This window comes from Mauremys reevesii, linkage group 13 (assembly GCF_016161935.1).
Source record: "Mauremys reevesii isolate NIE-2019 linkage group 13, ASM1616193v1, whole genome shotgun sequence".
NCBI lineage: Eukaryota > Metazoa > Chordata > Testudines > Geoemydidae > Mauremys > Mauremys reevesii.
The window spans coordinates 16,322,472-16,339,863 of NC_052635.1; the positions used below are offsets into that span (position 1 = coordinate 16,322,472).

A 17,392-nucleotide genomic window follows, 5' to 3' on the forward strand; every position below is an offset into this window, starting at 1 on the left:
GATTTGTGCACCTAAATTGCTTAGTTCTAGAATTACAAAGGTATTCTGAGATTGTAAAGACAGAAGGGACCACCTTCTTCATATAGCCTAACCCCCTGTATTACACAGGCCATAGAACGTCCCTGAATTAATTCCTGTTTGAACTGGAGCAGATCTTTTGGTGGGGAAAAACCATCCCATCTTGATTTTAAAACGTCAAGTGATGTCAACTGGCAATTGTTGATGACTGACCAACATTTACCTAAACTTTCTAAGCCAAAATATAATGCGTCTTCAGATATGATGTTGAGAGGGCCACAAAAGTGCATTGTCTCATTCTCTTCTCACTGAAGTCAGTGACCTTTACCCAGCGGGGGCACCATAAGGCTGTCAATGTACCCCTTTATGTGTCCGTTCATCTCTGAATTGTTCTCATAGCTAGGGAAATGGCTGAGCACCAGCTGCTTGGCCTGTGGTACGTTTTCAACTTGTGGTTATGTGTCCTTCATTCGGGACAGGTCTGTGGTTCTGGTGTTGAGAGTAGCTGATGGAGGCCAAGCAAGAAACATTTTTGTGCTTGAGCCAAAGCTCATTAAAGTCAACAGGAGTTTCTCCGTTGATTTCAAATGTCTTTGGATCACCTCCTTTATCACAGTTTCTCAATGATTCACAGCTAGTTAAAGTGACTAAAAGTCCACAATGGAAAAAGATTAGTGCTGGTCAATTTTTTCCCCCCATGATACACCATTGCCAGGCTCTCTCATAATGCACTGCCTCCCTCTCCAAGAGGGACCCCATGGTGCAATCCAACCTGGGAGCCTACAGAGGACAATGAGTCTCAGTCACCCAACATACACTTCTAGTGAGGTACTGCAGCAGAATTTCCAAATCAAAACATTTTTTGGTTTGGCTGAAGTATTTTGGCCTCAATAGTTCAGGTTTTGGAAAGCAATTTTTTTTTAAGTTCCTTTGAAAATCTTAACCATGGGGCCAGATTCTGTCATCTTTACCCATACTGTGTACTCTCTTTGCAGTTTTCTCTAGAAAAATCCCTATCATAAGTTTTCCATTTGGAAATCCCTGTTTTCCTGTGGGAAAATTATTCAAGGGAGAAAAACAGGGTTTTTTTTTGTTGGTTTTGTTTCCCTCCCCCGCACTTTTCCCACTCTTCCTTGCTGTTTTCAAAATGAAAACAGATGAGAAACAAGAACGTGAGAGAAACAGGCATAAGTGTAGAAAGTGATACTTTTGAGGTCAAATGCTGAAAGTCACACTTCAACTATTTTCAACAGACAGAGGTGTAAGAAAGTAGGGTTTTTTTTCCCTCCGTAGTCTAATTGTTTTCTAGCTTTTGCCAGCTGAGACACAGTGAGAAATTGGGGGAAAGTGAGGGGAATACCCACAGTTGTTAATTTAAAAGAAATCAGTTTTTATTAAACTTTATTTTCCAATGACAACATTTTCATCAAAAATTTTTGACCAGCTTTTTTTGGTTTGAAGAGTCACAGTGCCTTTCTAATTTTACAAAAATAGCAAAGCCTCCATAAATGCAGTAGAAAATCTTGGTGCCCGAGTACATTTTTTTCAGTTAATCTCCGGAGTGCCCCTGTCACCTCCTTGTTCCGCAAGCTGTAGATAATGGGGTTTAGCATGGGGGTCACGACAGAGTACAGCAGAGCAATGAGTTTGTCACTATTTGGCGAGTGGCTGGATTTGGGTTTCAGGTACATGGTGCAGGCTGTCCCATAGAACAGAGTCACCACCAGGAGGTGCGAGGAGCAGGTGGAGAAGGTTTTCTGCCTGCCCTCAGCTGAAGGCATCTTCAGGATGGTTGAGATGATACGAACGTAAGAAGCAAGGATGAGCGTGAACGGCAGCAGGACAAAGAAGAGGGCAACCAGGAGAATGGCAATTTCAGTCCTGTGGGTGTCCCCACAGGCCAGTTTCATCACCGGGGGGACATCACAGAAGAAATGGTTGATTTCATTAGAGCCACAGAAGGGTAGGGTGAATATGGCCGCAATGTGACCCATTAACACCAGGAAGTTGGTGAGCCAGGAAGCAGCCGCAAGCCCTATATAGACTCTCCTGTTCATAAGGACCAGGTAACGCAGTGGGTGGCATATAGCAATGTATCGGTCATAGGCCATCACAGCAAGGAGGTAACATTCCGTCCCTCCTAGGAAAAGGAGGAAATACATCTGTGTTGCACAGCCGAGGAAGGAGATGGTTCTATCCTCTGAGAGGAGGTTGGCCAGTATCTTGGGCAAGGTGACGGAGGTGTAAGAGATTTCCAGGAAGGACAAGTTCCGGAGGAAGAAATACATGGGGGTGTGAAGGGCAGCGTCCGCCAAAGTGACAAAGATAATGAGAAGGTTCCCAGTCAGAGCAATGAGATAACAAGACAGAAACACTACAAATAGCCCCCAGCTCAGCTCAGGGTGGTCGGCAAATCCCAGGAGGATGAAATGGGTCACTGAGGTGTGATTTCCTGTGGTCATTTCTCTGATACACTCAGTCCTGAGGAAAAATTAAATAAATAAAGACATGAGGCTGCATGAGGTGCACGTTTCCCATTCTTTTCAAATATCCATAGTAAATGAAGATCCTGAATACTGTTTAACCGAGAAATTGTTCTACGTCAAATCTTATCCTCTTCAGCTAGCATCAGACCAGATTCTGGTGACCTAGAGCATATCAATTTGAAAGACATCATTCTGGATTTCAAACTCCAAGTCATGGAGAATCCACCACATCTATAAGGAAGTTGTTGCAATGGTTAATTACCTTCCACAGTTAAAATTAAATGTCTCATTTCCAGGTGGAACTTTTTTTTAATTTCACCTTCCTGCCATTGGATTTGGTTATAACTTTATCTGCTAATGAGACCTGTAGCATCTTCTTTTCATATAGACAATAATCAAATCACTTCTTGGACAAAGTGTCTTGAGGAAAGACTTAGCTTGCACAATCTGTTCATAGTCTCTTCCCTGCCCCTTTTGCATGGGCTGGTGACTGCAACTGTTGTCTTATTCAGTGACTGCAAGTGTGGCTAGCTCCTGTCTGGGGGAAGAAAGAAGAGGAACCCTCTTTAGCCTTCCCTCCTTCCACAACTATGAAGGGATCAAACACAACTGGCACTATATACACATGCCTTACATATCTATCTCAGACTGAGAGGAAACAGAGGTACATCGAGGTAAATGAGGGGCCCAAGAGTCTGATCCTTTAAGCCTGTGTGCAAGTGGCAGTGGCTGCTGTCAGAAGACAGGATACTGGGCTAGATGGACAATTTGCCTGGCCCTGTATGGCCGTTCTTATGTTCTTAAGTGGGTCACTTTAGTCATTTGACTTCAATGGGATGACTCATGTGAGTGAAGTAAAGGATTGGCTCCAAATGTGTCACAAATAAAGTACGACCCAGGGTCTCCTGTGCTTTGCTCCAGCCATCCACTCAGTTACATGTCCCCCATTGCTACAGTAACTGAGTGTTTCTGAGTGCATTTATCCTCCCAACACCCTGGCGGTGCAGGGAAGGGCTATTGTTCTCATGTCTCAGATGAGGCACTAGGCACCTAAACCCATTTAAAAACCTGTCCCTTTGTCTCTGTGTGCCTCAAAGATCCAAATAGGGGCCCATTTTTGGATTTTCAACAGCTCCTGAGCAGGTTAGACACTCACCTCCCAGTGCATATTTGAAAATGCAATTAGCTACCTATCGGCACCATTGGGAGCCTAAGTACCTTGGAAAATCAGGCTCTAATACACCAGGCCAAGGTCACACAGGGAATCTGTGGTAGAAGAGTGAACTGAATCCTTGTCCCCCACTGTCAAGCCAGAGTTCTAACCACTGGATAGTCCTTCCTCCTCTTTTAAGCAAAAGTGACCAAGCTTCTATTTTCATTTGAGATGGGCACCGTGAGGTATCAGCTGAAATCAGTGGATTGACTGATTTGCTCCAGTTGATGATTTGGACTAATGATTCCAAAGTCCTCAGTTAAAGCTTCACTAACATTGAGTAGCACCTGCTCATGAGTAGAACGGGACAACATTTTTCAGATGAATAGTTTATTCACTGAAAAATGCAGTTTGGGGTCAACTGAACTATTTGCAAATTCAAATAGAATTTGGCAAATAGTTTCAGACAAATATATATGTTTGAGAGACACAGAGAGGGAGAAAAATTGAAACATTTCATTCTGACATTTTTAAAACAAAGTGTTTTGATTTTTTATTTTGAAATGTTTCATTTTTTTCAGTTGCCTAAATGTAATACTAATAAAGGGAATTGAAAAAAAATCAGAAAGCAAAATGATTGTGTTTTCTGGTTAAACAAAACAGTTCTGCTAACAGGAAACATTTTTTGTCCAGTTTTTAATTTCAGTGACCCAAACTGATTTTGTTGTTTTTGAGTTTTTAGTTCGGCCAACAAACTTAGGAAAACTGCCCTATTAAATCAATAGGATTAGAAGCTTAAATGCAACTCCACATCAGTAGGGACTGTAGAGTCAATCCTAAAATTAGACCTTGTCAAGGTTGTTGGTTTTTATTAAATCATGGAAAGATTAGCTGAAAAGAACATTTTTAGTTTTCATCTAAATTTTCAGCAAAACGGTTTTTGCTTTTAATCAAAAACCTGAAAAAAATTCAATTTTCTGTAAAAATAAATAAATTTTTTTTTTTGTGGAAAGCAAACACATTCTGCAGGAAATGGTTGGTGGTGGGGTTTTTGCTTGTTTGCTTATTTGAAATCACAATTTTCCATTGAAAAAAGGTTTTGAAGGAAAAATTTTGACCTCCCCTACCCAACATATCTAACAAGTAGGAAGTAAAATCAGAGGCACAATAAAAGTGATAGTTTGGAATCTGAGCCCATTAACACTTCTTTGTAAGTCAAGGTTAGTTGTAAATCAGCCCACTGAAGAGAAAGGAGTTGCAGTGGTGTAAATCAGAAGTATTCAAGGTAGCAAAGTAATAGTAGTGCTCATCTGGAGTAACTGTACTGGTGTCAATGAAGATATCAAAGATTAACACTGCTGTAACTCAGAACAGAATTTGGCATGACCATAATATTCCTTTTCACCTCCACTGGTGCTAGAATTGTTTAAAGCTCTCTTGAAATGTAAACTTGCCTCACCTTCTTCTGGAGCATGTAGCCTGGCCTCTTTGCAGCTTCCAGATGTCTGTGAGCAATCTGAGGAGATGCTCAGAGTGAGCAGATGTCTTTAAATTCTCTTCAGTGCCCCACTAGGACCTCATAAGCATGTCACACTATGAACCTAGCACAGAACCCACAGTAACATGAATGTGCTTCTTGGTACGTTATACAGAGGCCTATCTGTCTCTCCCCATATCTATCTACCCACACAGACCTGAAGAAAAGCTCTGTGTGGCTCGAAAGCTTCTCTCTTTCACCAAGTGGTCCACTAAAAGATATCACCTCACCCACCTTGTCTCTCTAATATACTGAGACCAGCACCATTTCATCTATCTTCATACACCATCTCTTTATCTCTCTTTCTCCTTCTCATTTATCAACATGGTATCTTGGCACCCAAAAGTCAGGCACCAAATTATAGGAGATTGGCCTATATAATTTCTAGTCAAGTATTCTTTGGGCCTTGAGGGGTTATAGGGAAAGAGACAACCCAGGTGTCTACTTGACCGCTGAAGACAGGAACCATGGTGAACTCCACCTCCAATTTCCACATAGGCAAGGTGGGGCATGCAGAGCTACTTACTCCAAACCCAGCTCATTCAATATGTTCCTGTGGAGGAACCTGGCTGCCTCCTCCATGTTACCTAGTTCAGACATTCACACCTATCTAAGAGAGGTCGCATTCTGCACCCACTTTCTACCGGGGAGATTCTGTCCACACTTCACACAGAAGGGAATGGGGTTCATTCTGTTTTGCACAGCTGTATTAAAAAGCTGAGTTTGGTTTGCTGTGGTAATGTCGTTTTGATATGCAGAGTTATGGCTGAAAAGAGTCTTCTCTCCCCCACCTCTTCCTCTATATATTCTCTCTTTGTTTCAAATGTCAGCGAGAAAGATGTGGCTGGAGGTTGTGTGTGTGGTGTGTTTGAATATGCTGTGCTCAATGTTCAACTGGTTCACACTGGTGTAGTTTCATTCACTGTAATGAATGAACCATCTGGTACACTGATTCCTGAGGAGCTCTGGCAGATATATGCCAGCTGGGGCTCTGGCCCATTGATTCCAGTGAAGCTACACTGGTTTCTACCAGCTCAGGTTCTGGCCTCAGACCAAGTATATGGCTTGTGTCTCCTCGTTTACAATGATGTAAATCATTAGAAAGTTCAGAGAAGTCATTGGAATTACACTGGTCAAAAAACAGTGGAAGCAGATTGATTGTTTCAACCTCTCATGATTGATTATAAAGATGAGAGAAAGTGCAGATTCTCACTATTTCAAAATATATTTGAAACAACAACTTAATATGGAATTATGATTGACTCTATACCAGTAATTTCAGGGCAGAAAAATTACAGGTACATTATAATGATCCCCCCAAAAAGCATTGCAAACTAAGTAAATTACACTAGGAAATTAAGATTACACTTAAAAGGAATGCAAATATGTTAAGGCACAGAAATGCACAGTTATAACACCCAAATAACTAACTCTGATGTGTAGATGTCCTGCATGAATCAGGTTCTTATTCTTATCCTTGATTTTATTTACATGCGTTATCTGATTGCCTATCTGCACCTTTTAAAATCTGTTCCTGGGGTTTCCAAAGACTGCTGATATGAGTTAGCTACCTGGGTAAATATTTTCAGGATGGATGCCGTAAATTGTTTAAGACAGAGAATCAGCTTTTAGCAGATCCTCACCAGTGATTTCAATGAGAAAATTGCTGCTTCTCTCATACCAGGTAAATAAATAAATAAATAATAACAACAACATGCTCTGGCCCAATTTTTGAGCCCAATTGTAACACCATTGATGCTTAGGAATAATTTTACATGTATGGGGCATAATCCAACAAACTATAGCTAATTGGAACTTTTTTACTCAATGAAATGTCAGACATCATACGGTGTTTTGTCAAAGCCAGTTTGCAGAGATGTATCGGTGTTGCCAATGATTTCACCCGGAAGGGTTTTGAGGAACAGGGCTCTCCGGTCACTCCTGGTACAAGAGAGAAAGACCAGAATCCAAAACCTGATCTTTCTAATCCAAAACTAGACATTCCAACACAATGCATTTTGTGAAAACACTGGAAAGGTTTTGTTATTGCTGAACACTAACAAACTTAGAAACCTTGAAAGGTCTCACAAAATGGAATTGTTGCAAACACAAACACGCTCATGGAGTAACTTTGCATTTTAGAGACTGCTCTCAGAAATAATCCAACAGGTATAATGGTACGGCTACACTGAAAAATTAGGGGTATTCTTAATTCAAGTTAGCTAACCTTTGTTAGCTAACATGGTTTAACATAGTAGTCAAAATATGGCAACTTGGCTTGTAACTTGAGTTAATGGTTTGAGTCTAACTGACGGTTCCTCTGTAGGCTTTAACATGTGCACCTAACCTGAGTTAGGAGTCAAATTGCTGGGTCTTCACTGCTGTTTTAATCCAAGTTAGCCAACATGGTTTAGCTAACCTGAGCTGAGAATACCCCTAATTGTGCAGTGTAGAGACATACCTTAAAGGTATGTTTAGACTGGAGATGGAGGAGTAATTTCCAACTTTGTCAAAGCTAGTGAGCTGTAAATAGCTACCCACCCCAGCTGTAAATAGCTAGTACAATCCCAGCTAATAGCCAAGGTAGATGCTCAGGGCCACCCATGCAGCTGCCACTACTTTGCTATTGCAGCAAAGAGTCCTGTGGCACCTTATAGACTAACAGACGTATTGGAGCATGAGCTTTCGTGGGTGAATACCCACTTCATCGGATACATGTAGTGGAAATTTCCAGGGGCAGGTATATATATGCAAACAAGAAGCAGGCTAGAGATAACGAGGTTAGTTCAATCAGGGAGGATAAGGCCCTCTTCTAGCAGTTGAGGTGTGAAAACCAAGGGAGGAGAAACTGCTTTTTAGCACAGTAGCTCGATCAAAGCTAGCATGGGTCTGCCTGCCCAAACTGGAAATTTTACCTGATGCTCAAGTGTAAACACACCCAAAGTGTTGCAGAATTGAACCTTTCACATGTTTCTAGAAATAGGGTCACAGTATTAACTAATGGGAAGAAGGCAATAAACTGCAGAGTGGTACTTACTGAAATATCAGGTTACTGGCACATAGCTATTGAATGCTTTTGAAATTCACTGCAGACCAGAGATTCCATGCCTGTATCTGGAACATCTTCATTGACTCCAAAGTGTGCCTGTGTTAATCTGGCAGGATGACAGTGTTTTATTCATCTGCACTGTTCCCCTTTGGGAGATGCTCTCCCAAGCATTTCATTCTAGGACTAGTAATTAACAGAATAGGTAGTTCCATGATTATTTTGCTTTGGTGTGGTGGGCTAGTGCCATCTGGCCACAGAGTGTGCCTTTTTATTCATTGTGAATGATTAGTGATTGTCACAAAGCAAATGAGAAATAAAATTAATGAGTCTTTTCTTGCTCTGTATGAATTGGTAGGGATGAGATAAGAACAGCTTCAAACCACATTGCAAACTGAGATCAGGTTGGAAATATGGGGAGAAGGGATAGGAGGTTACTTCTCACTGGTCATGATTTGTCTCTCAGGCCTGGTCCACACTAAAAAGGGGGTTCGAATTAGGGTACGCAAATTCAGCTAGGGGAATAGCGTAGCTGAATTCGAAGTACCCTAATTCGAACTACTCACCCGTCCAGATGCGGCGGGGTTGAACTCCGCGGCTCCCCCGTTGACTCCACCACTGCCGTTTGCAGTGGTGGAGGACCGGAGTCGACCGCGGCGCTTCCGGAGTTCGAACTATCGCATCTAGATCAGACGCGATAGTTCGAACTCCAAGAATTCGAACTCACTGCATCAACCCGCGCGGTGAGTATGGACCTGCCCTCATTTACATCAGATATAAATCAGTGTAACTCCTACTCCAGCCCTGTTTCACCACTCCAGCAGTGCAAAGCATCCATTAAACCAGTTTAATCAGCCTGCTGTGTTTTCCCCCTGCCTAGGCTGAAAGCCCAACCCTGGTGTAGGGGAAACTGGAGACAGCTGGTTTGTCCAAGAGTGTTTTTAACCCCCCAATGATCCGTTGTTAATGGAATGGCCCCTCAAGCCCATAAGCACACTGGTGCAACTTAGAGCAGCCTTGGGGTTACTCTAAGTAGAAACAAGGCCCAAATAAACCTCCAAGTTGGCTCAAAGAACAAAGAGCCATAAAAACATCTTGCAGCCATCTTTCCTTCCTCCCACAAAGTCACCAGTGTTATGCAAAGCACAGCATGGATGCAGAAGATAAACTAGACCATTGACTTTAGCAGATTTAGCCTAATTCCAAACCAGAGCAACTGAGAAAAGAAACAGGATCTTTGCCTTCAGTTGAGTTATTGTTGATTTACTTTGGGATGAATGAGCATAGATGCCTTTCAATGTTAACTAAGTTGTTTCTGATTCACACTCAAGTGAGTGGGGGGAGAATCAGGTCCATTGATTCCATTGTAGTTACTCCTGATTGTAGTTACTCTGGGGTGAATGAGTCCAGAATCAGACTCTGGGATTCTAATGGAGTTATCCCTGATTTACATTAGTGGGTAAGAGCAGACCCAAGCCCATTTACTGCAGTAGAGTTACTCCTGATTTACATTGGGATGAGCAAGAGGAAAATTAGCACCACTGACCCCAGTAGTATTACCCTGGTTTACAATGGAGGTATTGCTAAGCCAGACCCTCAATCCATTCTGATGAATGCATGAAGAATGCTGCCTTGCTTCATGTGTCTTGAAGCCCAGGAAAGCATCCCAAACCAGTCAGTTATAGGGTTGTTGAGCTGTGGAGTTTTGCTTTGGGTCTAGGCCAACCTACCAAAAGCCAGGACTACTAAGAGCAATGGGAACTCAGAAGAGTCAGCTTCTTGAAGTATTGGGCCCTTTGTTTGCAGCTGTGGAAAGCATTCTCTCTTTACTAGGAAGCAGACAGTTGCCATTTCCTTCTTTGACCATGGGGTCCTCCTGATGTATAAAATTGGTTCCAGAGAGTACATTGGGAAAGGGGACTTAGGAAAGATACTTACTCCTTCTGAGACTCTGTGGTGGTGTTTGTATTTTGTTTGGGTAGAAGATAAACATATGATCTCAAAACATAAACCTGGGCTGGTCAAAATGTTTTATGGTAGATCACGTGTAGCCTTAACTCTGCCCCCTTGTGTAGTACAACACGTGCAGCTTTAACTCTGGGCATGCCCTAGCATACAAAGGACAATCTTAACATTGGTTGGAGCAAGTGGTTTGGCACGTCCCACCTTGCCCATGTGAATCATTTTTAATCATTGGCTATTATTGATTGCCACAAAATGAATGAGATCGAATTCAGCTAGTTTTCTGTGATCTGTTAGGGATTAGACAGGAACAGGCCCCAAACTCTGCTGCTGGTCAGTTTGGAAATTTGAAAAATAAACTTCTTGTTTTACTTGTCCTTGACTTATTCTCCTCTCATTTAACACACTTTAGGACAATCAAATTACTCCCTTGCTCCTGATTTACATCAGTATGAAGGAGAAGGGCCTCAAGATTACGGTCTCATTGCACTAGGCCTGACATGCACGAAGAGACATTCACAGCCCTCCAGAGCTAAAAATCTAAAGATGCAAACTTGACAAAGGTCATGTGTGGGGGAAACAGAGGCCCAGACAGGGAGAAAGAGTTGCCCAAAGTCTCCCAGCTGGTGAGTAGTAGAGCCAAAAATGGAACCATGTGTCTTACCCACTAGACACATGGCATCATCCATCTACCCATCCATCGAAAATGAAGACACCGATAGGCAGCATGGACCAGTGGGTAGGATACTAGAGTTCTATTCCAAGCTCTGCTACTGTCTTCCTGCTATGCAATTACATAAGATACTTTACTGCCTATATACCTACCCCTAGATCTGCCTGAGAGGGGTATGTAATGTTGGCAGCACCACCAATAGACTCCTTTTACTTGCATTCAGAATTTAAATGCAGCTGCAGTCTGGCCACAGGTGCACTGAGGTCAGGGGAAGGCTATCGCTCTTTGTAACTCATTTAAAAAAAAAATCTCAGTCCTCAACAGAAAGCGATTTCATCTGATGATGTAACTGTAAATCTCACAACAAAAGAGAAACTACCCGAGAGCAGGAAGTTGCAAGGTTAGGTCCTTAAAATTCAAAAAATGACCAAGCTACACATTACATTGCTCTCCTGTCCAAGTTAGCATATGCAGCCTGTTGGAAATAGTTTCCCTGAGAAGTATATTAAGGTTTGCTGTGATTCAGTTTCCACACAGGTATTTCTTTATTGGTCCAAAAGCCACTCAGTGTGGATTACATGCAAAATACAAATACAAGCCTAGGCGCACTTATAATAGTTATAAGTAGCAGTAATAGTTATAAGCCTTGACCAAAGGCTCATAACCGGATCAGACAATACCCTCCTATCGTGATGCGACTCCAGAGGGGTAAGGGAAAATTCTGACAAAGAAACCTCCAGTAAACCTTGTCTTTTACACGCTATAACAGTGGTTTTCAAACTCAGGTACACCAGCTCTCATCGGGGGAATACAGGAGAAAAATCCCGAAATGGCGGACAATTATCCCTTACGGACCTTTTTCTCTGTTTTCACAAGTATATTATGACCCTATCTCAAATGGTGGCATGCAGTAGATGAAAGGGGTATGCAGCCTGAAAAGTCTGAAACCACTGCGCTATAACAAACAAGCAATGTGGTTGTTGGTCCTTGGACCTTAGCTAAGGCCAGGGGAGGCAATTAGGGCTGAATTCTGTCCTCTGCCTGGGTCAATACAAGTTTAATGACCAGGCCTCTCTCTTCAAGGTTTTCTTATCTTATTTTGCCATATTTCTTCCCAGCCACTGGACTAAGCAGTTCTTTTTAATTAAACCATATAGAATTAACCATTGACTGCATCATGTACCCAGTCAACCATATTTTCTTAATTTTGATTCCCTCAAACCAAACTTTAAATAAGATAACGCTGTTTAACACTGTCACTGCTAGTTTAAACACAAACAACCTTTGTCTTGTCTCATGAGCTCAGGTTTTTTGGTCACATGCTTTTTTGGCCTGTTGTTCATGCTAACATCCAAACTCAATTTGAAGCTGTAATTCACTCAGGCCCCACGTAGGTCTATATGCCTACACAGCCTTAACTCTGCCTCCTTGTGGGACGCAGCATTTAAATATAATTTTTGGGTAGCAACTGCTTTGCATCCAGTTGTGATCTCTGTGAATGCATCTTTTAATGTGAAAGCATTATAACCAACCCCATGCCCAGCCATGGCCTGCTAGACCAGTCCCTAGAGTCTCTAGCATTAGGTGTATCAGGGGTTTGGAGGCAGGTGGGAGAGGTAATCCAAGCCCTTAGCTCTTCTGGCTGTTGCCTGGGGGCAAGGGGTTTCACACTTCTGTAGCATAGAGGATTGCACTGCTAGGGCTGCCAGAAATGAAAATGCAATTACCCTTGGTACCATGGCTGTAAATTAGAACACAGACTGACAAACTCAGCACTCAATCCAGCTCCTACAGGCCACTGTGTGCAGAGATGTGATGGCGGGGACCCTTCAGCCTTGAGTCAGGGATGCTGACTCTAGGCACTCCTCTCTCAGAAGTGTCACACGCTTCCCTGCAGATTTCCTGGGCAAAGCCCCCTCCTTTTGTCCAGGGACAAAATTGTATGCAGGCAGCTTCTGTTTGCTCAGCTCCAGATCAGGAACGTTAGCACCATCCCGAGACCGGCTGCCTACTTCTGTTTCTCTACAGGTTCCACTGACTCATTCCTGTTACTTATGCACAGTGCACAGCTGCTGTGTCCGAAGACTCAGAAACCCCATTAGCTCCTCACCCCTCCTGTGGCCATGAGAGCAGAACTCTCATTAAACTCTCAGTTAGGGCTGGTCTGTGCTTATACCCCATTTTGTAGTTGAGTTTGATTTTTCCTTCATAAGTGTAGTGCATGGCTCTTGTCTTTCCCAGATTTCATCTTGTTGATTTCAGACCAGTTCTCCCATTTGCCAAAGTTTGGTTGAATTCTAATCCTGTCCACCAAAGTGCTTGGAACCCCTCCCAGTTTGGGGTCATCCACAAATTGTATAAGTACACACTCCACTGCATTATTTAAGTCATTAATTAAAATATTGACCATTATCAGACCCAGGACAGGCCCTTGCATGCATATATATAGTTATGCTCCTCAGACAAGAAGCATTTTTATATTTTAAGCTTTCAAGAAAAACCCAAATATTTTTTTCCTTTTGCTTGTGAAAATTTTTCTTAAAAAAAAAATAGCAGAAATATTTCTACACTCTCTGCTGGTTTCACTACAGGTGATCTCTCTCTTAATCCTGTCTTGGACTAAATAGACATATAAGAGACTGATTCAGAGATGAAGCCTCACTACCCTTGCAGGCTTCATGCACACATGCCAACTTTTCTGAATTACAGGCCACACCCCCTGCTGTTATAAACTCAAACCTAGTTACACTTCTACAGATCCCTGTCAATTCTACTCCCTCCTGGCTCCAGCATAGAGCCAGTTCAGAAGTTCCATTTCCCAGCCAACTTTCTCTGATTTTTAAGTTAAATCAAAGACACCAGGTACATGTGCATGGATGCCCTTTATATTACTTCTACAAACCAAAAGATGAGAAAAAGACTATGGGATGCTCCATCTCCATCCTCTAATGCCCTAGAAACTGCTTAGGCCCACTTTCTTTTAGTGTTTGTCCCTGCCTGCAGGTATATGGGATCTTGGGGAGCAATTACCACATGGGTGGGTGCCAATTAATTTCTTTATTAAAGGAAAAAAGGAGGTAGTGGGAATTTAACAATGAAATACGATGGGATGGGGTGTATAGGGTGTTTACAATAGACAATGATGGTGTGGGGGGTGTTTCTTATTGAACAGTGTAGGGAGTTCTAACAGTGGGGTACAGTAAGTGGGGTTTAGCACAATGGGATACAGTACAGTTAATAAGCAACTCAACTTTATATAGGAACAGCTCTAGATATAGTGTGGAATGTAAAACATACCAAAAAGAGATGCAGAATAAAATGGTAGCTTCTATATAGAATGGTCAACAATCTTAGATAGAACGTATTAAGTGGTTGGTGGCCTTATACACAATGTAACTCAATTGGCAATGAGAATAGTTCAGAGGGTGATGCAGACACAGGGGAAAAAAAGCAGCAGGGGGTTTGGGAAGTTCAGAGGGGGAGATTGGAGCAGCAAGAACCTTATCTATCCTCTAACTTAATTAAACTTACATAAAATGACAAGCAGCTTCTACAAAGTAACAAAACAGGTACAGAATACAATCAGGCAATGACTTTTTAAATCTATCTTAACCAATGACTAGGCAAAACAACAAATATCACAATTCTAAGCAAACTACAACAAGCAGCTATATGGAGCAACAAAACAACGAACTATAGCAAGGCAGGTGAGACTTACAAGCTTTATAATCTTAAACTATGACTTATTAAACTAAAGAAACAAAACCTATGGTGCACCTTATGCTATGGGGAAGTTACAGAGGGCAGAGTGGTATGTGCCCAGAATACAGCTCCTGAGGCAGCCCCCAAGGAAGCCAAGGGAGGTGGCTGCAGCAGTGGATACAGCTGAAAACAGTGAGTCCAAGGCAAAGCCCACAGGAGCAAAGCTTAGCAGCAGCACAAACTTAAACTCTGTGGCACTCTGCCACTAAAAGTAAGAGAGAGATTTTAAAACACAGACCAAGGTTTAGCTTGAGTCTGTGTGCTGGGGAGACAGAGCCAGCAGCTAAAATAATAAAATAAAAGTACAGAAAGTTTCACAGAGGGATTCTTACTAGCCCCCAAGGCAGCAGCAGAGGCAGAAGCAGCAAGAACATCAGAAGGCTCGGTACAGTCTAGATAATCAGGAGATCTCTCAGGCAGCAATTCGTTCTTCGTGGGGGGTTCAAAAAATGGGGGTACACTCAAAAATAAAATGAGAGCGGAGAAAGGACCCCCAGAACCTCCTGGCTGATCAGACCAGGCAGCAATGCAGGAACCTTTCTAAAGTCTGTTCAGAAAATGTCTGTTTATAAAGGCAAACCTGGGCAGCTTCCCGCCAGTAACTCTGATTGGCTCCCCCTCTTACAGGGAGGAGAGAAGGCAGGGAGAAGACTGCAGGCAGCCACAGGCATATCTGGGCAAGTCCTGTGCAATAGGTGACTCAAAAGCACATGAGGTCTAGGACTCATGCCCAGGATCTTAAAAACACAATAGGTCTTGCAGCTCTGGACATTGCCTACCCTACACCAAGCCCAGGTTTTAACAAGGTGATAACAGGACTAACCCTTTGAACAGGGCAGTGGTCCCACTTAGCACAAGTGGCCATCCCTTTGAGAAGGGCAATGGCTCTTGTTAAACAACTGAAGGGGCCCTCCCTTTGAGAAGGGCAGAGGCCCTGGTAAACAACTTAACAGCCAGGGAGGGGCGGCCACAGAGGAGAACAAGAACAAAACGGAGTAAGGGGACAGCTTTAAGAAACAAAATGGAGCTGTAACAGACAGTGTTCAGTCTATATTTTATTCTAAACCCTACCACCAACCCAAGTACAGTGCAACACCACAGTTGTTAACTCTCTACATCTGTCAGTCCCTCTTTACCAGAGCTCCAGGAGGAAAAGAAATCTCACTATCTTGCCCATTCTTCCAGTCTAGCATCAGCTAGCCCTAGTCTTGTTCCTCTTCCTCTGAGCTCTGCTTTCCTGGGTTTTATCAGCTTAGCCAGTTGAGGGCTAATTAGTTCCTTACTTCCCCTAATCTCTCCTTCTGATTATCTAATTGCTCAACCAGCCATCACTGGAGGAACTAATTGAGGCTACAGTGATTAGAATTCTGACCCACCTAGCAGGCCTCAGCACTAAGAGAAGAAAGAAAGAAAGAAAGAAACTGCCTTTATTATAATATTTGGATCTGTGTGGAATCCTTTCCTTATCCTGAATCAGTGCCGCTATAACAATGTGTGACATTCAAATAAAGACAATACAACAGCAGCTACATATTCACTAGAATGGAGTTCCCACAAATTGACAGTGGTTTTCAAATCACTGAAATCCATTGAACCATTAGGGTCCTTTGAAAATTGTTGGGAGATAGGTGCTTAATGCTATTAAGCATGCCTAACGGCCTCTGATAATGCCACACATAACTAGCCTTGCTCTGTAAAAAGCCTTGCTCTGGCTCCCTCAAAATACAAAACTCTTTATCTGCCCCTGAAACAAAGAATAGTCTCTTCACTGACTTCACACAGCCCCAGTCTATAAGAGCACAGGTGGTTTAATCGTGTTAGAACCACCCTTGGGAAATAATGCCACTACTATTTTACATTCCAATACCAAAGGAACAAACAACATGGACCTACCTAAAGAGTCTGATTCTCATGGACATCATCTTAATAGGAGTTTAACACCATTCAGTTTATGGGGTTAGAGCAGGGGTCTCAAACTCAATTTACCTTAGGGCCAGGGCCAGTCCTCAAATCCTCCCAGTGGGCCAATAATGTCACTGAAGATGGAGTTCAGAAAAGAAAACATTTATATTGTATTTTTATTTCAAATTTTGTAGAAATAATAAAACTGTCATACAACTTTATACAATGTTTTGCCTTCCAGAGAGTTTTTAGTGTTTGCCAGACACCTGGCAATGCTTCAGTTCTGTCAGTTTGTTGATGTTTGGCCTCCGTGACTAAGCAGTTGAAACGTTCAGGATTGCAGCAAGGTGTGCATCAGATAGTCGTGTTCGGTATTTTGACTTGTTTATATTCATTATGGAAAAAAGTGACACTGTCTCTATGGCCACGTCTATACTTACCGCCGAGTCGACGCGGCGAGTTCGACTTCTCGAAGTTCGAACTATCGCGTCTGATCTAGACGCGATAGTTCGAACCCCGGAAGCGCTAGTTCGAACTCCGGTACTCCACCGCGGCAGGAGGAGTTGCCGGAGTCGACCTTGGAGCCGCAGAGTTCGCTTCCGCGGCATCTGGACGGGTAAGTTATTCAAACTAGGGTAGTTCGAATTCAGCTACGTTATTCACGTAGCTGAATTCGCGTACCCTAGTTCGAATTAGGGGCTGTGTGTAGACCAGGGCTTAGGCTGACTAGTGATGGTATCTCTGTTCCTCTCCCCCAGCCAATGGGAGCTTCCAGCAATGGCTGGGGGAGAGGAACAGAGAGGAACAGAGATACCATCACTAGTCGCTGGGCAGAGTTAGCCATGGAGGCAGC

General features: G+C 42.7%; 2 protein-coding genes across 8 annotated transcripts in view; one reads left to right on the plus strand and one right to left on the minus strand.

Moving 5' to 3' along the window:
• LOC120381226 (olfactory receptor 1020-like) overlaps positions 1-17,392 on the plus strand; it is a 233,212-nt gene that overhangs the window by 103,857 nt on the left and 111,963 nt on the right. The window lies entirely within an intron of this gene.
• On the minus strand, positions 1,411-15,845 carry LOC120381224 (olfactory receptor 10A7-like). Of its 7 annotated transcripts, none has more exons than XM_039499371.1 (4): positions 15,774-15,840; positions 8,232-8,349; positions 5,117-5,173; positions 1,412-2,499 (listed from the first exon to the last, which is right to left on the minus strand). In XM_039499371.1, exon 4 carries the CDS (start codon positions 2,478-2,480, stop codon positions 1,482-1,484), a length of 999 nt encoding a protein of 332 aa, XP_039355305.1. In that variant the 5' UTR covers positions 2,481-2,499; positions 5,117-5,173; positions 8,232-8,349; positions 15,774-15,840; the 3' UTR covers positions 1,412-1,481. The 7 variants fall into 7 exon arrangements, with proteins under 7 accessions (XP_039355299.1, XP_039355300.1, XP_039355305.1 ...); XM_039499369.1 differs by having other exon boundaries at positions 5,117-5,258; XM_039499368.1 differs by lacking the exon at positions 8,232-8,349 and having other exon boundaries at positions 5,117-5,258; positions 15,774-15,844.